At 35.9% G+C, this 21,007-nt stretch overlaps 2 protein-coding genes across 2 annotated transcripts; one reads left to right on the top strand and one right to left on the bottom strand.

Moving 5' to 3' along the window:
- Positions 1–462: 462 nt before the first annotated feature.
- Positions 463–14,970, top strand: LOC135729422 (semaphorin-4E). The gene is made up of 15 exons (XM_065247082.1): positions 463–601; positions 4,978–5,301; positions 5,629–5,774; positions 5,863–5,925; positions 6,469–6,567; positions 7,020–7,119; positions 8,792–8,902; positions 9,279–9,430; positions 9,591–9,763; positions 10,313–10,472; positions 11,917–12,139; positions 12,662–12,777; positions 13,639–13,802; positions 13,909–13,961; positions 14,043–14,970. Exons 2-15 carry the CDS (start codon positions 5,199–5,201, stop codon positions 14,765–14,767), a joined length of 2,388 nt encoding a protein of 795 aa, XP_065103154.1. The 5' UTR covers positions 463–601; positions 4,978–5,198; the 3' UTR covers positions 14,768–14,970.
- A 1,725-nt stretch (positions 14,971–16,695) lies between these two features.
- On the bottom strand, positions 16,696–20,720 carry scamp4 (secretory carrier membrane protein 4). The gene is made up of 7 exons (XM_065247103.1): positions 20,611–20,720; positions 20,132–20,224; positions 19,908–20,036; positions 19,649–19,805; positions 19,462–19,563; positions 17,120–17,237; positions 16,696–17,014 (listed from the first exon to the last, which is right to left on the bottom strand). Exons 2-7 carry the CDS (start codon positions 20,136–20,138, stop codon positions 16,832–16,834), a joined length of 696 nt encoding a protein of 231 aa, XP_065103175.1. The 5' UTR covers positions 20,139–20,224; positions 20,611–20,720; the 3' UTR covers positions 16,696–16,831.
- Between the last annotated feature and the right edge of the window lie 287 nt (positions 20,721–21,007).

Raw genomic sequence — 21,007 nt, 5'->3', positions numbered from 1 at the left:
AACCTATGCATTACATTTTCAGCAAAGTTCGACTCGGAACAACACAACTTAAAAATCATTATTATACGTTTACCATTTTAAAATCACGGTAAGATAAAGATATTTCTACCAAAAACGACAGTTTTAATGTTAAAACACACATACAAGAAATGTTGTTAATGTATGTCAATCAATACATATGAATATTAAACCTAAGCTTTCACGATGCTTCTACAGGAAATCATATTTCATAAACATCAGTCACTTGAATTGAATGAGTAATGAACTAAAATGTGACGTCACGCGTTCAGGTGCGCATCCGCTTTCCGCTTATGAAACGCTTGTGACATCATGCGGTGCTACGCAATTCGATTGGCGTTTTGCATTAAAGTACTGCGAGAGCGATTAGAAAAGCAGGCCTCTCGCGGCAGTTTGATGTCATAATCAGATTGATTTCCGCAGCGCCGAATAAAGTTGAACACGCCTATGCACACACGCACACGAGAAGTGGTGTTGTGGTGTGTTCACCTCAGTTTGACGCTCCTCACATGCTGAGTACACAATTTTACGAGGATCAGCATTTTATCTGACGCCTAAAAGAAGAGCATTGGTGACATCTCCGGTGAGTTAAGTGATGTTTTCTGGGACCGAGTTAAAAATGTTACGTTAGCCTGATTTAAGCGATATATGAAAGAGTTATGTATAAACTAGGGTGTTACATAAACCATGAGACGTTTTTTCTCAAACGGTTTAAAATACACGTAGGAACTTAAACTTACACTTGTGGTTTTATTATAGTAGCTTATAAGTGTAGCATGTTTATGGCAGATTGATTACCATTCGTATTACCATATTCTTGCACTAAATGGTTAAACTTATGGATACTAGTCAGACAATGGTAAATTTGTGGTTACTATGTTTATACCACAGATACAATAGTTAAGCTATGGTTACTGTAGTAAAACCATTACATTTTTAATTTTATATATATATATATATATATATATATATATATATATATATATATATATATATATATATATATATATATATATATATATATATATATATATATATTATATGTTATATATATATTTATAAAGCCACTCAGTTTAAATGTCATTGTATTTGAAAACTAAACTTAATATCACCCCAGATGATGTTTTAGGGAGAGATAACAGACACATACTATTGAAAAATTAGTTCAAGGTTCTCAAAAGATAAAGGAACATGCATGAACTTATGTGTTGGTGTGGTTACTTTGCATGGATCCCGTGTGAACCCTTAGGAAAATTAGCCATAGTTTTGTTATAAGTGTACTAATATTTTAAATTGGTGTATTGATTACCATTTGTATTACCACAGTTTTACTACAAATATTATGGCTATGCTGTGAGACCATAATAAATTTGTGGTTACTTTTGTTTAATTACGAATACTATGGTTACCATAGTAAAACCATATTTAATGTGTGACCCTGTCTGTGAAATCCAGGCATAAGTCTTATAATCTAATTTTAAGATTATGAGCATCAATATTTAATTTCATTCTTTGACACGACCTTACTCAGAAAACAGTAAATCACAAAAAATGACTTTAGCAGGGTTTACAAAGACTTTCATATATGTAGGAGAACCTGTAAGAGTAAGTTTATATATCTACTACAATGGAGGACCCCCGAAAGTACACAGTTGCAGTGTCTCTCTAAATCAAACAACAGGTTTAACTCATCAGATCAATAATAGAGTATTACGCAACTTGAATTGGGTGTGTCAGATTAGAGAGACATCCAAAATGTTTACTGTTAAGGGTCCTGCAGGAACAAGATTGAGGAACACTGATCTACTCAAACCTTTTGAGACCAGGTGGTTAAAAGCAATTGCAACAATGAACCAGACCAAGTTAATTCTTGCATTTGATTTTTTGCTACCTATGCATTAAAACCGTCTATTTGAGCGTGATTTAAGAGTACAAATACATTTTTTGTATCGTTGTTAAAGTGACAGATCATGCTAAACACGGATACAAACTCCCCAGCCAAACATATTCACAGTGTAAAGTCTTGCTTTGACTTGCCTGAATGCAAGAAGGGAATGCTGCCATTTTCACACCCATATGTTTACCTAGATCTTCGTGTGATGCATGTATACTTTACACAGCCTACATTTAATTTCTTGGTTCATGAAATACAGGCTATATTGGCGTCCTCACACTTTTTGTACAGTTTAACAAAGAGCTGCAACTTTTCTCAAAACCTTCCACCTCCAATGCCTGCACAATAATGAAACCTATTTGTTTTAGCAAATTGAACCAACAAAGGCCTAACCCCTTAAACTGGGTGTGTTTTCAACGTTTTTCAAGCGTTTCACAATATGCGTGACACATGGATTGTCAGAGGAAAGCTGAGGTTAATAAATAACAAAACATGTTATTGCACCTAAACCATTGTAACACAGTGGAATCATGATAAACCACTCTTATCATGTGGTTCAATACAAAAAGACACCTAGCTTTAAACAATAGCTTTTCAGGAGACTTTATAACCTTTGTAATGCCCTTGATGTGCAAGCAGTGATGTGTATTTATTTTCAATGGTTAAGTTAGTATAGTAAAGGCATATATAAATTATTTTAAATAAGAAATGTCTTTTTTGCACCATTAGCAAAATGGTTGAAATGCAAAATAATGACAAACAATTTACAAATAGGTTTTATTAAGAAACGTCTTTCATTGGTCAGTTGAACAGATAGTCCCTCCCCAAAATCACACCATTAGTCAGAAGTGTTTTGATATTGCAACAATGTAACTCATTTTGGTCAATCAAATTCACACTTCTGTTCAATTTATATTTAGGCAATTTGCAGATGCTTAAAATGATGAGAAAACAGCAGCACAATTTGTCTGACAAAGGAAAAAAATATGTGATTCTCTATGTAAAATCCAGGCTAAAATCTAATTTTGAGATTGGGAACATCAAAGTTTGATTTCACATTGATTTTAATATTTGTCATGACCTTACTCAGTATTAATTATCTCAAGGTTATATTTTTAGAGAATGTTTTTTGCATTATATAGGATGGTTTTAGGTAGAAAACAGTAAATCACAAAAAAATTACTTCACAGATTGGGTCACATATCAAAAGTGCTATACAAAGTTATTTAACTTTTTAACTCTTTGTAGTGACATCTGTTCAATTAAATGGATTTTCTATGATCTCTGGAATAGAAAAAAATTGATTTTTCTATGATCTCTCCATATTAAACAAAGACATGACTAAGTATTCTGTGTACTATTATAGTATTGTTACAGACTGTCATATCAGTTTAATGCATTTTTAGAAACGGTTTAAGACTAACCACGCTTTGCGCAACACATAGCAGAAGATGGAAAACCAAAGTAACCCATTGCGCATGGGAGTATCAATGGGGATGAGGACATTTCCGATGAGTTATTACTCAGCAGTGATTTTATTTTATTAACACTTTAAAAGACATGAGTAATAGAAAGTCTGCTAGTCAGCAATGCTTGTAGATCAGTAAAGTAAACTTGTTGATTCATTTAATACTCATTTTTCTCTGGAGCTTATACTGTAGTTGACTAACCAGTAGAACTGTTTTAGTGTTTAAGTAGACAAATTAGTCAAATCTGTAATGGGTGGAAAAACCAAGCTCCCTTAATTTTTGCAGTCTTTTTGCAACTTTCAGCAGCCTTAAAGCAGTTTTGATTAATGGTGTTTCTGATTAATGGAGCATTGTGTTAGCAGTGCAAACACTGTGGGTATACGATTCCCAGGGAACACGCATACTGATAAAAATGTATAGCTTTGAAAAAAAGCCTTGCCAAATGCAGCCCTGTAACTTGTTTTGTACTGTTTGTGCTATTAATATGAATTATATCTCAAATTGAGTGGCTTGTTGTGCTGTTACACTTTATGTGATATGACATATTTGAAGTGTACTTCGAGAAATCCCATAGATTTTAATTAAAAGAGGGACCTAAGCTTTGACATTTAGGGGCCACAATGTCATAAAACCACTGGGGTGGGCCCTTTTGTCCTGGGAAAGTAAACAACCCCCCCAGAACAAATAGTTAAAATGTCTTAACGACTGCATAGAAGTTCCCTGGTAACCCCAACCACCCACATAACAGTACTCAAGAAAAAGTATTAAATAAAAGAAAATAATTTTGTTTTAGTTAAATATGCATGTATGTAGTTGTAATTAATTAAGTATAATTTTTATAGATAAAGGATTGCAATCTCATATACCTATTTATCGATTGGTTCTTGCTCAACTTTCAATTCAAAATGAGTCTTATTAAAATTTCAACTATGAGAAACTGCACACGGTATTGTAGAAACAAGCAGGGGCGAATAGCTTCGGTTTTCACCTTAAGGCATCAACACTGTCAGGCATCCTTCCAACCCCATCCACAACATGTCCCAGCCTGCATCCAGGAGTAAAGTAGCTGCGCACATTCCAAATTGGGTGGTAAACGGGTCGCCTTTCTTGTTTTTAACCTACGGAGTGCACATTATTACTGTGATCTGAGACTCTTTTGGTAAAACAACAATGACTCGTGTTGAGATCCTTGTAGTAAACAAGTTATGATGGATGTTAAGGTGACAGAGTCTAAGAGTTGTTTACTTTCTTTTTCATGCTTCAAGTGGAGGATTTAGTTTTTGTAGTCATGCTGTAGACTAAGATCATCACTCAGCAAACATCTGGTCTTTAGGTGAAATCTAATGTTTGGGATACAAGTAAGATCAAACGTTTTCTCTTTCATGCGTTACTCAAGAGTTTTGTATGTCTTGAAGTATGAACATAATATATTGGGAATATGTGAGTATATTCCCAATATGTTCCTAATACACAAACGCAAACAAATGTATATCTAATGAATCATTATCAATCAGATTCAGACTCTTCCAGATACATCTGCTCTACAGTAATCACTCACGTTCATAGTCGATTATTGTTTATTTTTTATCGTTACAGAGTAAGACAGCACCACAGATGGGTTCAGCACCTTTGAGGATCTAGCACCATGGATTACCAGCCTTGGCCACGACGAAAGCACATAAACAACAAGTGTATATGTTGGAAACTCACTCCAACATAATTCAGCCTACCAAAACATGACTTTTAAGCCATTTTTTTACTGAACAATAGAGATAAAATTACTTCTCAGGAGAAATTCTCAGAAGAGGGGTAAAGCCATGTCTGCACTGATTTTCCTAATTGTACTACATGGAGTCTCCTTGGCGGGCGCCTACAACGGACACAACAGTATCACCCCCCGAAAAACGATTCAGTATGAAGGTAAGAATCTTGTTTATTGAGTTACGACAAAGTCCCTTTAATGCAAGTAAGTTCAATCATTGGCAACATCGGTAACGCCCACCCGGGCAGCTATTTCCAGTTATACAAGTACAGCGCCTGTGTATTTGAATAGATCAAAATCTCCAAAACTGTGTCACATGTAGGTTTTCATAACACATTTCAAATATGCAATACAGTCTGCAAAGAGTGGTTGCATAAATACTTAAGCTGAAAAAAATAAATTTTTCTGATCAGGCAAATGTATACACAACGCTAAAAGATAAACTTACTAATATCTACATGCATTTGTGTTTTCGTCCCACTTAGATAACAATGTGATCACATTTAAAGATGAAGGTATTTGGAATTACTCCACCATGCTTATTCGTGAGGATTTGGGGCTGCTGATGTTGGGAGCAAGAGAAGCCGTCTACGCTCTTGATATAAAGGATATATCGGTTGCCAAGTCTAAGGTGGGGGTTTGAGGTTTTCTACTTTTATCTTTGGCAACACTTTAAGAGCTCCCTAACCCTGTTTCATTGTTTTTTCTCCACCCATCAGGTTCTGTGGAAAGTGACGGAGGAAAAACAAATGGAGTGCATCTCTAAAGGGAAGCATCCCGATGTGAGTAAATGCCCGCTGTTGCAGGCATATTAACACATAAACATAAATAATATTTGAGCTCGACTGATGGTAGACATTGATCATACCGAAAATGTGGGGGAAATTATTAGTCGATCGTGATTGTGATCATTATTTTGTATGTAAACTAGAATATTTTGGGTTATTTGAAAATTATTTATAGAAATATTTTTATAAAATAAACAGGAATAAAACACATTTACATACAAACCGATCTAAAACTTTAACATCAATAGCACAAATAATAGTTGTTGCATGCTGATTTATTTGTTGGCGTCTAATAAATATATTACAGAAGTACTTGGTGTATCTCTATTTTTGTCAGCCATGTTTATATCATAAATACAAAAACACATAAATGAAAAATCAAACTTTCAAAGTTTTGGATGTTTTTAAAAGAATGTAGTGGATGTCTCATATCAAAGGGTTTATCATATACCGTAGTTTGTTTATATTAATAGTACTTTGCTGTATTTTTTCAGCTGTTGATCATGTAGACAACTGTCTGATTGATTTACATTTCAGACCGACTGTCACAACTACATCCAGATGCTGCATCAAGTGAACGACAGTGTGATGTATGTGTGCGGTACAAATGCCTTTAGTCCCACCTGTGATTACATAGTAAGTGACGTGACCAGACCGCTATAATAATGCTAATGCAATACTTTTCTAAACAAACAAATGTGTATTTGAAGAAAAACAAACATTTCATTTTATTTGCACTTACTCGTACAAAAAAGTGCATGGTTATAACTAGAGTACTATTACTTTCTTAAACTACCTTGGAGTGCTATGTTAATACCATGATATATGAATATGTCAATCACACAATACCATGGCTTATACCTTGGTATTACAAAACCTTGGTACCCATCTAAAGGCAGTTTCCTTTTTGTATGGGCAGCTTCATGTGTTTTTCGTTGCATATTCATGTTTGCATTTCGTAATCCTCTGCTTCCCTCCTGGAATGAGATGAGGAACATCGGGTGTCATTTGTTCGAACAAGCACTGATATCACTATGTTACAAAGAATGGACAAAAGAGCTGTGTGTTCATGGTGTTTGTTTGAACAGACGTACGGTGATGGACAGCTGAAACTAGAGGAGAGGCAGGAGGAGGGCAGGGGGAAATGTCCTTTCGATCCCTTCCAGAGATCCGCTTCCATCATGGTTGGTATGTATTAAATTTAACTAGAGCTGTGTTTTTGTAGCTCAACTTGTAGGCCATGGATCTTGCAACGCCTAGGTTATAAGTCACACTTTAATTTGCACAATTTTAAAATTAAGTTTCACATTTTAAATGAAGTTTTACATGGAATGTATGTAATGAACTTTGGCTAGTATGTGGCTACTGTTTTTTACGTGTACAGTGTAAACAGTCAAACGCACAGCCTTGCAAACAGGGTTCCCACAGGTCATTGAATTTCTGGAAAATCATGGAATTTAAAAGGTCTTCTCCACACATTTAAAGTCAGGGAATTTTTGTTTCTTGCTTTAAGTTTTTGTTTCCATTTATCAAAATGTAATCCGCTTTAAACTTGTGACGTAAGGAAGACAATCTCCGGGTCCAGGCCTCCGCTCAGAGCCGGCGCCAGACCATAACTAACAGGGGGGCACTTGGCTTCCAATGGGGGAGCACGCAATAGCAACAATAACTTGCAAAAACAAGACATTAAAACAACAAATACAGTGCAAGCACACACTCATACAACTGGTACAGACTGTCAGCTAATTTCCCGTATAAAGCGCGCTTTGCTCGACGCAACAACAAACCGCCCTCGCGCGGCGCAAGCCATTGAAATGAATGGGTTTTCATAGCGCAGCGCACACCGCGTCCTAGCTTTAAAAAAGCCGCTTTACCATAATCACGTTGTAATGCTGTTAACGGTCTATAGCCACACTTCACATTTAAGCTTACGTAATTTAAAACAACGCTAACTTACCTTTAAAATAGCTGAAGACGGCGTGTACGAACATTAAACTTCCTTAAAACAGTGTCCTGTAGATTTGTAAATTCCACCTCGACCTCTAATCTCTGAGTTTGAGCCAGTCTGTGTTTGCATGAAGTCAGATGAAGCAGGCGGTGCTGGTTCGTTCTTAATGTTCTAATATCCATATTTTACACGATCCATAAAATGCCGCGAAAAAACACGTTGCTAGTATCAAGTCACAAATATGCGTAAGACGGGTGAGACGCGGCAATATATCCAATCAGAGAAACTGGTCTATTTTAATTAAAGAAAACATATATCAACTATATTTTCCTCATTCGATTACATTACAATTCATGAAACATTCAATGTTTAATTTATTTTAATTATTCTTGATATATATTAAATTAATAAAAAACTTTGTAGGGGGGCACAACAACCTGTTTGGGGGGGCACTGCCCGTGAATGCCCCCCCTTGACGCCGGCCCTGCCTCCGCTGACTACAGTTTAAACAGCTGTTTAATGGCATTGTATATTAATTTTACGCATTTAAGCTAAATTTTTATAAACTCCACTACATTATCAAGGCTCACGACATCCGGGACATAGGTCATGGAAATTTAGATGTTTAGTCAGTAAAAGTCAGGGAATTTGACATTTGACTTGAAGTGGGAACCCTGTGCAAAGTATAGTTTATTTGACTTGTACATGTACACAGACGTTCAATGAATGCGCATTGCGACAAAATGCAATGCATCTCAAGGACTACACGCAACAACAATCTGTACGCGCTACATGTACAAAAATCCGGCGGTGTATACAGTATGGTACGCTTGCACTGTACTGATGACGAAAATTGTGTCACGCGCACTGTACACAGACTCTTTTTTCAAATCAGTTTATTTCTTTCAACAGATCAAGACTTGTATTCTGCCACGTTCTTCAACTTTTTGGGTTCTGAGCCGGTCATACTCCGTACCTCACCCATTTCATTGCGCACGGTGATCAAGAACTCATGGCTTAATGGTATGTAAGAAATAATAAGGTGTGAAATTATTTAAGACTTTTTATTAAAGGGATAGTTCACCCAAAAATGAAAATTCTGTCATCATTTATCAACCATGATGTTGTTTAAAACATATTTGTGTTTCTTTATTCTTTTAATTACAAAAAAGCTATTTTAATAAATGATGGTAAGCACAAAGTTGACAGTACTAGTATTTGTTTTTCCTACTATGTAAGCCAATGGGAAGCCAACAGAAGAAAGAAACATTGTAAGTAAATTATGCCAGAATTTAAATTTTTGGGTGAACTATTCCTTTAAAATTATATAATAAATGTATATAATTAAGAAAAAACACTGCCTTAATGCTTAAACAACGTTTTCCTCTGTTGCCCCAAGAGCCAAATTTCATTTACATGGACTTGATACCTGAAAGCGAGAACAGTCCCGATGGCGACGATGACAAAATCTACATGTTCTTCAGCGAACACGCCATAGAATACGACTTTTATAGCAAGCTATTGGTATCCCGTGTCGCCAGAGTCTGCAAGGTATCTAATCTCTTTACCATGGCTTTGTGTTAATGGCCACAGCTTAGCTCTTTGTGCTAGAATGTTTATATTTTGGCTCTGGAATACCTTTTACTACCGGTAAACTGACAGGATGTGCTGAAGGATTTAAGGCGTTTACCCCTGAGCTTATGTTGTGCAGGGAGACATGGGTGGCCAGAGGACACTCCAAAGGAAATGGACTTCCTTTTTGAAGGCACGTTTAGACTGTTCTGTCCCCGAGCCCAGCCTGCCATACATCATCCAGGACGTCTTTCACGTGCGCCACAAGAAATGGAGGAAGAGCCTCTTTTACGCCATCTTTACGTCTCAGTCGTAAGTTTCGTCCCGTGGGGTGTTTTGTTATTTTAAGAGATCTTCATTCTGAAACCTCCACCAATTGGTTTTGGGTTGTTCACGCTGCACACAGTTCAGATTTGTATTAAAATCTGATCTTTACAGCAGTCTGAATGGTTTTATTTTCAGATTATGAAATTGGATCCGTTTGTGTAGTCAATATTCAGTATGTTTACATTGGTTAGCTCAGGTATGATGTAGGTTTTGCCACAATATATCAACCTGTCAGAAAACTGTAAATCTGACCGTTCACACTGACAAAAATCAAAACTAGATTCATGTACCTTAATATAACTACACGTCAATATAACTCACAGTGAAACAGCTGTTGTGTATGAAGCACTGCAGGTATAACCAGGTTAGAGACACGACGAGTCACAGGTGAGACAGACTGTTTAATAGTAGCATTGATTATTAAAGGGGGACAGACAGCTTTTTACCCATTTAGTCACTGTGTTCAGTCATCTTAGACCTGATATTATATGCTTGGCCTATTGAAGATGATTTTAATGATCTGTGTGTGTGCAGGAGCTCAACGGATCACACCTCGGCAGTATGTGCATACAATGTGGCCGATATTAGCGAGGTGTTCTCACGTGGCAAATTTAAGACATCTGTGACCGTGGAACCTTCGGATGTAAAATGGATCACATTCAAAGGAGATATTCCTGTCCCTCGACCAGGAGCTGTAAGTGATTATGTTATTATGTTGTTTTATGTATGTGTGCCGTTTTCTTATGAATTTCTAAACGGAGGTTTACAGGAGGAGCCTGATCATCTGGTCCTGTCAGTCTTTTAAGCGTATATGTGCATCCAGCCGCCCACCTTTACTTTAGGACTAGTCTTCCGGCATCCACCCATGATCGAATTTACTCTATTTTACTCACTTTTGTAGTCTGGAAGGCTATCTTAGAGATCTTCCACCTAAGACACAAGCCAGATTATTATGTTGTTAACACTAGATGGGAAGGTAAAATCAAATGATACTCGTAAATATGTTAGGTAGCTGGTTGTTTTCTCTTACAACTGTAAACACTGTAAAGTGTAACAGTACTTTGTTTAAAAAATTAGTTTTGCCCATTAGTGGCTCAGTCAATGTGCAAGTTTGGTAATACCATGATATTTTATTAAATACAGTGCAACAGTAAGTTTAAATACCCCGTTCTTATAGTATACAATGAAACGGTACTATAAGGTACTTTAAAGTATGCCATCATGGTAGTATCCTTAACATATACTACTGTACCATTTATTTTTCATGGTATGTACAACAAAAAAAAGTATCAAAACAAAAATGTAAAGTTTTAAAAAATATTTTTGTAAAAAATTTTAATATCTTTGTAAAATGTTTGAAGTTGTTCCGAAACATATTTGCAAAAATGCAAAGTTGTTTAAAATATCTTTGTAAAAATGTAAAGTTGCTTAAAATATATTTGGAAACCTGTAAAATTGTTTAAATGTCTTTGAAAAAATGTAAAGTTGCTTAAAATATATTTGTAATAATGTTAAGTTGCTTAAAATATATTTGTAATAATGTTAAGTTGCTTAAAATATATTTGTAAACCTGTAAAATTGCTTAAAATATATTAGTAAAAATGTAAAATTGTTTAAAATATATTAGTAAAAATGTAAAGTTGCTTAAAATATATTGGTAAAAATGTTAAGTTGCTTAAAATATATTTGTAAACCTGTAAAATTGTTTATAAATATATTAGTAAAAATGTAAAGTTGCTTAAAATATATTGGTAAAAATGTTAAGTTACTTAAAATATATTTGTAAACCTGTAAAATTGTTTAAAATATATTAGTAAAAATGTAAAGTTGCTTAAAATATATTGGTAAAAATGTAAAGTTGCTTAAAATATATTTGTAAACCTGTAAAATTGTTTAAAATATATTAGTAAAAATGTAAAGTTGCTTAAAATATATTAGTAAAATGTAAAGCCTTAAAATATATTAGTAAAAAATGTAAAGTTGCTTAAAATATATTTGTAAACCTGTAAAATTGTTTAAAATATATGAGTAAAAATGTAAAGTTGCTTAAAATATATTGGTAAAAATGTAAAGTTGCTAGCGCCAAAATATACAAAAAAATCTAAAACGTCTTTTTTCCTTTGGAAATCTTTACACAGTGCATCAACAACGCAGCAAGAAGTCTGAAAATTGAGCGCTCGTTGGATCTGCCAGATAAAACGCTACAGTTCATCAGAGAACACCCCCTCCTGGACGACGTCGTCCGTCCGATCACAGGCAAGCCTCTGCTGGTCAACAGAGGACCGGCATTGACACGCCTTGTTGTAGACCACATAACAGCTTTAGATGGCCAGTCCTATCCTGTGATGTTTATCGGCACAGGTGAGATGTTCCTGTCGGCCTTCAGGGCAAAGCAAGCCGTTAATAGTCAGTTAAAGGGTGTGCGTAAACACTCATTGACTGGAATGTTAATTGTACCTTGCACTGAGCTGTCTGCAAAGTGACACTCGCCGGAATCAGATCTAGACTGTCGCATTGCAGAGTTTGTTTGTTTTTAATTTGTATTGTGTTCAAGCTAAATATAGATCAGTGTTGACAAAAACAAACTCTTTGTTTGCTTGTCTCACGCACAAGAAACAAAACTGTCTATGCTTGAAATGCAAACGCTGAACTCAATGCAAATCTGCAATAATTATATAACTTAATGGACTGTAGCCAACATTCCAGAGCTGGGTTTTGTTTTACATTGTGCTGACACCTGGTGCTTTTCTTAATGTACAGTACTTGTGTGTTTGTTTACATAATAAAAGTGACAGCAGCTGTGTGTGTGGGTATATTTCAGTTTCAGTTTTCGAATATTGAATTTAAAGTCTAATGCAAGTCGAATTTTCTGTCTTCCACCAGAAAACGGTTATTTACAGAAAGCTGTAAACTACGACGGAGAAATGCACATCATTGAAGAAGTCAAACTCTTTCAGAACCACGAGCCAGTCAATGTTCTTCGCCTTCACCAGAGCCAGGTACTGAAATGGTTATTTCATCCATTGCAACCTTCAAGTTTAAGGTCTATAATGGTGGCCCACAAGTTAAAGGAATAGTTCACACAAAAATGATGATCAGTCCATAATTTCTCATAATTACATAATTTACCTAATCCTGTCCCAAGTGTATATGACTTTTATTAAACTGAGCACATTTGACTGCGCATTTCGTCACAAAGCATATGACGACTACTTATAAAACTCGTGAGGACCTGACTGCGTCCAAAACCATCTAATTCCATACTATAGTATAGTAGGCGAGGCGTATGTCCGAATTCATAGTATTCGATAAACGGTGGGCAAAAAATGCCCAGATGACCTACTACTTCTATCATGATCCCGAAGTGTTCATTCGATGGACACTTTGCTATCCCGTGATCCCCCAGGAGAAGAGTTATCCAACTAGGAAGAAGATGGAGGGGCGTTGTTTTATTCAAAAATGCCCGAAAGCGGTAACACGGCTCTATTCAATGGCAAATTGTGGTTGTTTAATGTCATTCCAGTTAACGACTAACTTGTTATGACAACGTATGTCATGTGATGTATAAACATGGTGGATATAGTTTGTATGAATTCTTTCATACTATTAATATTCAAACTATATTTCACCTACCGTACTTCATCTAATTTAGTATCTACTGGCGTTTCAGTCGCGTTTGAATGCTTTGGTGAACGCAGGGCCTAAATGTATTCGGCTAAAAAAAAATAAGTCATATACCCCTAGAAGGTAAGTCCCTTTTTTTTGGTGAACTATTCTTTTAAGCATTATTTTACCGCAGAAAATAATTTCAGTTCCCAACCCAAAAAGCTTAAATGTTTTAATTTATGTGTTTGGTTTAGTTGTATGCAGGCTCTGCTTCTGGGGTTGTTCAAATGCCGAGCAGTAACTGCATTCGATATATATCCTGTCTGGACTGTATTCTGGCCAGAGACCCTTATTGTGCTTGGGATCTTACAGCTCAGCACTGCTCTGAATTACCCAGTTCACCTGCCAAAACAGAAGGGTAAATATCTTCTCTCTTATCTCTTGCTTAACTTAATGCATCTATTCAAGTGTGAATATAAATAACTTAAATTGACCGGCTGCTAACATATTATTTTGTTTTATAGTAACTGGATACAAACTTTAAAAGATCCAGATGACACTCGCTGCCTAATAAAAGGTATATATTAACTTTTTTGTAAAACACAACATACATTACAGGGCTTTAATTAACACATTTGTCTCTGTGCTTACACACTAGCGACTGCTGAGCCACAGATCCGAACCCTTGTATTAGGAAACAACATCCAGTTGCTATGCCGACCAAACTCAAATTTGGCCCAGGTGAGCTGGAATTTCAATGGGAAGCAGCTGCCCTCCTCCAACAAGAAGTACACCATTTACAGCGATGGCATCCTCATCCACAACGCCTCAGCAGCCGATGCAGGACGCTACACCTGCATGTCACTCGAGTGGGCCAAAGGAAAAAACTACACACAGATGCTGGGCATTTACGATCTGCATGAACAAATAACAGAAGTAGTAACCGAAAAAATACAGACCACCTCGCGTATCGTTCATGTAAGCTACACAACATCATCATCGGGTCTCACCATGAAAATACCCATACCTCAGCAAAGTCAGACTGGAGAAGGTAAGTGGATAGTAATGCAAGTGGCACTAGCCTTGTTGTCCATTATGATGGCATGTCTGCTCATCTGGAATCTGTACATGGGCCACATATCTCCATTTATGTGCTTTGGGAGACAATCGACCAAAACCCCTAGGAATTTTACAGATAGGGGATATGTACATACAGCCAGCACCGAACCCGAAACTTTGGATGGTAAACAACAGACAGTCAGGTTATGTCTTGCAACGAACAATGACGTAGAAGCTACCAGCTTTCACAGAAATGGTCCCAATGGGGAAGTACCGACGGACACGCCGATTTGTAAGTACATTACGGACGAGTCAGAGATTTGAGCTCGAGGATCCAAACAGTTTTTTATTTAAGTTTTGTAATCTTGTGTCATTTTTCTATTTATTTATTTTCTATGTAAATAAAAAATATATGAAAAATACCATGGTCCATTAAAAACATTTTTGTATATATTTAAAATACAAAGGTGACAATTTTGTCACTTGCATTTCCTGGGTAAACCATTAAAAACTTTCATGAGATTTTACATGTTTTTAAGATGCTATCTGTAAATTTTGCCTCTTTATCGTTTGAAACCGAGAACTGGCAGTTATTTTACGTACTTCACGTTTTGAAACGGACATTTCTCACAAAGTCCAACCTGACAGCTCAAATTTTTTTTTTTTAACTTTACCGTTGAGAATCATGGTAAGGAGAAAGACATGAACACTGATTATTTTGTGTATTTGCTCACCTAATTTTTATTCATTTTAACCAGAAACATTTAAATGTGAATGATTTTTGCCTGTGATATACTCGCCAAGGAATTTTTGGTATAAACACTTAAAAGCTGTGACAAAAAGCAATATTGTGATGTTTATGATGTTTTAAGCCACGTGATTTAAGGTACAACGTCAGCGTGTACGTCATTGCGTGTGTACAAACAAATTCTTTGCATTACTATAGTGAGATCTTTATCACTATACGCCCAAGAGCGTGATAGCACTGGAGGCTGTAACTGTAAATTTTTGTACTACTGATGTGAAAAGTGGCAAAACAAGCTTCTACAAAGGGAATCACTGTGACATTACTACAGTATGTGAAACAAACGTTTGGCATATTGATTGGAAAAAGCCTCCAGTGCATTGATTTAATTGCAATAAACATATCTAGGACGTCAGTTTATAAAGAAATGTTTTATTTGTCTGGTGTGAGTTACAGATTCAATTCGTCACATTTCATATGCATGTACGATATTTTTAAAGACATCGGCAAGGCAAGTCCAGTTGAAAAAAATCCACTCAATATCCACCAAAATGCACCAAAGATCAAGTCACATTTAAAACGAGTGTCTTTGCCTCCAACAGGTCACCTTTGTGTAAACAATGCTCCATTTTGAAGCACAATGAATTACTGAGGTTAAACATAAATGCACTGGAATGCAAAGAAAGCATATTCAGAAGCAAGTAGTAAAAACTGCAAAAGCAAATAGCAGGATGTTGCCACATCCAACAATAGAATTGTAGCACTTAAGGCAAACTTGAAAGCTATTGTTTTTTTACACATGCTAAACATGCATGAAACACTAAGGCTATCTTCATTTCGAAGATGTGGAAAGCTCTAAACAGAAAACAGAGCAGGCACATCATGTATTTGCAAGCTTAATCTGCAAAAATATTTTACGTTCACTATATAAAATAATTACTGTTGCAGTGTATGCAGGGTATAAAAAGGAATAGTGATTATAAATCATATCAAAGATATGTAATTTATGCTTGCATATCTTGAAAACAAAAGTAAAAAATGTTTAAAATCAAGACAGAAGAAGTATTATGGAATAAATATAAGACTTCATTTCTTGAGGTAAATAGAAAATCTGACATGAAGAATAAAAAAATAATTTTCAGACATGATTGTTCCTCTGTACAAGAAAAATCAATCGCCCTTAACAGTAGTGTGAAAAAGTGGTTTATGTTTTTGGAATGAAAGATCTTGAGTTAAATTCATGTTTTACATTTTCTTTACAATCTTTCCTTATGAACGTAATATCGCTATGTTTAAAATAATGTTTTTGATTTGTCACTTGCATTTCTGCCAAAAATATATCCTATGTATATCATGTTTGAAAATGAAAGTGTTAAAGTAATACCTAAAGATAATTTTTGTTAAGTTTAAAGTTTATGGAATGCTGTGATGATTTCAATTAGATCAAATTTTTGCTTTGTTAAAACAAAAGTATTGTACAAAAGCGGAAAAACAACTATTCAAAATTCAGTGATCTGCCCATTGTGTTTTACATCCTCGGGCAAACACATAACGCAGTAATTCAAAATATTGAAGTCCCTCTGCAACCTTTAGCATTAAGACAACATATGGCACTCTGGCTCCATCTACAGTACAAAAGTGTTTCACCATGGGCCGCTCTCTGGGTAATTGGGCACAGCTGCAGGATACTGTGGGAGACTGGGGCCAGTTTCGGACACAGCATTGAATCCGGCTTGTCTCACAGAGGGGTTTTTCCAAACGCCAGTGCTCCATTCTTCCTGCGCTCGCTGGAAACTGCCCCCTCCTCCACGATATAGCCGATGAACCTTATAGGGGATAGAAGTAATGATAAACTTCGCAACACTTTCTTGACACAATTGTAATACTTATTAATTAATACAGGGTAAAAGGAATAATGTGTGCAATCATACCTTGATGAGAACAAACGCCATTAAAACAGTGTCCACAGTAAAGAGCAGAGCGGAGAGGAGCATGAATATAGCGGAGGCGATGTTTGTGCCGAAAAAAATCACTGTGGCAATCCAACCACTGTGAAAGAAATAAACGTAGGAGGAGTTATCATGGCTTGAAGATAAATATTTTCATTGTATACTATAATACTAAAACAGCCTCAAACAATGAATGCCTGGACCTAGGGATGGGACAGTATGAAAAGAACTGATACACACACTGAAAACATTTTTTTAAAAGTTTTATTTTTGAAAATCACCATTTAATATTTAATGTCCCTGAAATTATTTCTGTGGTAAAAAATCTGTATAATAAGTTAATCATGAATGAATACAATACATTATCCCTTAAATGCCTTCTTGTGCAAAAACTATTTTGCATGTGCACGCCTGCGTCAAACTGATAATGATAATTACATTTTAAACGATTATACTAACCGGCAGAACATTTTATTGTGGTTAATCGTGAAACCGGTAATTGTCCCATCCCTACCTGGACCCAAAATCTATATTAAATGGTGATTTTGCGCTGTCCCAACAGGTTACATAATGTTTAAAATACCAATCCCTGTATATATAATTTTTAACCTTTTTACAGAGAAGTAATGCATATTTACACAAATGTAAAAAAAGTTAAACCCTGTTATTGTAAAAAAATTATTTAAATTTATACGAATTAAGTTATCAATTAGTTATAACGTAATATCAATCGGTTATCAATATCTACAAACTAAATTTTGACGCAAATTAGTTATGGCCTACAACAGAGGTCTTTAAACTTTTGGGACCCCTTAAAGGAATATACTTTTATAAAAAAAGAAATCACGATAATTTGCTCCCCCCATGTCATCCAAAATGTTTATGTCTTTCTTTGTTCAGTCAAAAAGAAATTGGGTTTTTTGAGGAAACATTCCAGGATTTTTATTATTTTAATAGACTTTAATTGGAGCCTATAGTATACAGTTTCAAAGCAGTTTAAAACTGCAGTTTCAACGCAGCTTCAAATGACTCTAAATGATCCCAAACGGGGCATAAGGATCTTATAGAGGGGCAAATAGAATCATTTTTAACACAAAAAATATAAAATAAGCACTTTTAAACCACAACTTCTCGTCTTGCACTAGCGCTTGCGTAAGCACATTCTAGGAACTATATTGCGTAATTAGCAGAACCCTTGCGAGAATTCTCTGCTCCTCACCATAAGAACTCTCAGGTGCTGCGAGAAAATCACTCCACCCAAGTAGCAGTGCTTTGCCTTCTGAGAATATAGTTCCCAGTATGTATACGGTTAAAAGATGTCTGTGTCTCATACAACCTTGTTATTTGTACACGCTGTGATTATGTAAATCACAACATAAAAAGGAAAATGTTGGTACTATTTTGTCACTTATTGGGAGTAGTATGCTAGCTGGAGCAATTTACTTTGTCTTTGTGCTAAGCTTGGCTAGCGATGAGTGCGTGTTACGGCATGCACGGAAATGAGAAAGGTACGTATGGACTTATCATACTCTAGGGGATACGGTGAATAAGCAAAAGTTCCTTTAATGCAGAAAAAAAACTTAATTTTAACGTTCAGACCCTATTTTGCACCCTATTCCCAAAATGTCCCGAATGTTTAAAGGGGACATATTATGAGTTTTTTTTAAGATGTAAACTAAATCTTTGGTGTCCTCAGAGTGTGTAATTGAAGTTTTAGCTCAAAATACCACACAGACAATTAATTACAGCATGTTAAAATTCCCACTTTGTAGGCCTGAGCAAAAGTGTGCTGTTTTTGGGTGTGTCATTTAAAATGCAAATGAGCAGATGAAATTCAAACACTGATCACAATGATGGTGTTTTTTTGCAATAGAAACTCAATTGTGCTGTCAATTCCTTCTTTTCTCCCTCTCTCTCTTTCTCTCTGTACTAAATGGCTGTGCCGTGGTTGGATAGTGCAGATAAAGGGGGCGGTATTATCCTATTCTGACATCACAATAGGAGCCAAATTACAATGACCTATTTTTTCACATGCTTGCAGAGAATGGTTTACCAAAACTAAGTTACTCGGTTGATCTTTTTCACATTTTTTAGGTTGATAGAAGCACTAGGGACACAATTATAGCACTTAAACACGGAAAAAGTCAGATTTTGATAATATGTCCCCTTTAAATTTATGCATTTGGCAGCTGCTTCTATCCAAAGTGGTTTACAGTGCCGTTTTTTTATTTGTGTGTTACCTGGGGTCGAACCCATGATGACCCGCAATATCAGTTGAGCTACAGGAACACATTCACTAAAACTGAACATTTAATGATACTCACCATGCTCCCCAACCTGATATTCCAAGACATTGGATGAAAGCGAGAACACATTGCATGAAGAAAATGAAGAAGAACGCCATGAAGTTGAAGGAACTGTCAGCCCTAAGGAGAAGGACAAAACCAGTTAAAAAAAAAAATGATACATTAACCACTGCATTTTGTTTTTGTCTAAAGGGGGTCTCCTTACCGAAAAGCTTTATATAGTGGCCTGAACCAACAGGTGTAACTACATGGGCTGAAAATTACAAGCCAGAGGAGAGCCAGGCCAAAGTTTTCCGCATTACCTCCTCCGGCCCACCAGGCTATACAGGAAACCACATTAACACACAGTGTGATCGAGTACACTGCAAAATAGAAAGATCAGGTATCAGATGTGTGCTTCTTTGGTCAATGTTAAAATTGTTAAAACTACATTTTTATCAGTAAGGTTTACATTGATTACTCACACATCCAAAGATTGTATATACGCCGCACTAGCTGCTGATAGGGTGGTGGGATTTCCTCATCCACGTTCTGGTAAAAACATGGTTTTATGTGAAAAAACTTAGGCAGAGGGGGGAAATTATTTGCTCGATCTGGAAATAAAAAAAGAAAATAAAGTTAACTTAATCCTATACACAGTTTTGCAGGGGATAGTTTAAATACATTTAGCATATGGCATCTAGCTCACCTGTCATTGTCAGTTCTGTGGAAATGTGGATAAATGTGTTACTGATCCAAAGTGAATTTTCCTCTTTATGAACCGATAGTGCTTATACCAGTGCTAAATGAAATGAAGGCAGAGAAAAAAAGTTAAACAGATAAATAGTTGTGAAGACCCAATCAAAATTATATTTATTAAATAACTTTTATAAATACAAGAAAAAGGTAACTGTTGCACACACTGCAAGCCACATAAGATCACATCAGTTGTCTAAATAAACTTTACGTTGATCTTGTAACGCATTAAGTGTTATTAATAATATTTCTATATTAATCATTTTAACTCACATTACTTAACCGAACTGTTTTGGTAACATACAGGCCAGCAGCTAGCGATACATACACTATCAGATTTTAAGATAAAAAACATTGGTCAAACTGTAGGATGGTGTAGGAAAACAAAATGCCCTTATAATACGATATAACATCATATATTCCGTTACATACGTGTTCATAAGATTCCCCCGCTGATACCGTTAAATAGTTTGATAGGGATGCGTCCGCTGTCTCTGCATTGAATCCGGGCGATCCCGTGGCGGACTGGAAAGCGTTTTTGGTGCATTATGGGTAATGTAGTTCTAAAGCTGCTGGGTTAGACGGTAAGTTGTTGAAAGTTGTAACTTTCTGGACTACAAGTTCCATCACAAACAATCAAAGGAGTGGTCTCTGTGCATGTGACCCGATAATTGAACAGTTTCCCTGCCTTATGGCAACAGATAAACGCGATACTTTACTGTTATTTTTGGCAGAAGCCAGTGAATTGTTGGTACTATTACATTTTAGAGAGTGTCGTTTATGAAACTTTACGCAAATACACACGCTTATATTTGTCTAGGGTCGTTTA

This window comes from Paramisgurnus dabryanus, chromosome 24 (assembly GCF_030506205.2).
Source record: "Paramisgurnus dabryanus chromosome 24, PD_genome_1.1, whole genome shotgun sequence".
In the NCBI taxonomy this organism is placed as follows: Eukaryota; Metazoa; Chordata; class Actinopteri; order Cypriniformes; family Cobitidae; genus Paramisgurnus; species Paramisgurnus dabryanus.
Note: the sequence above shows the minus strand (reverse complement) of the source record. Positions and strands in the feature narration are given on the sequence as shown.

What these genes read in the sequence shown, in the direction of transcription:
- LOC135729422 (XM_065247082.1), top strand. Translation starts at nt 5,199, where the DNA reads ATGTCTGCACTGATTTTCCTAATTGTACTACATGGAGTCTCCTTGGCG. An exon ending in CTGTCCCTCGACCAGGAGCT is followed by an intron (nt 10,473 to 11,916) that starts GTAAGTGATTAT and finishes ATCTTTACACAG; the next exon opens with TGCATCAACAACGCAGCAAG. An exon ending in TTCGCCTTCACCAGAGCCAG is followed by an intron (nt 12,778 to 13,638) that starts GTACTGAAATGG and finishes TGTTTGGTTTAG; the next exon opens with TTGTATGCAGGCTCTGCTTC.
- scamp4 (XM_065247103.1), bottom strand. An exon ending in CCACTATATAAAGCTTTTCG is followed by an intron (nt 19,564 to 19,648) that starts GTAAGGAGACCC and finishes CCTTCTCCTTAG; the next exon opens with GGCTGACAGTTCCTTCAACT. An exon ending in ATATCAGGTTGGGGAGCATG is followed by an intron (nt 17,238 to 19,461) that starts GTGAGTATCATT and finishes TTTCTTTCACAG; the next exon opens with TGGTTGGATTGCCACAGTGA.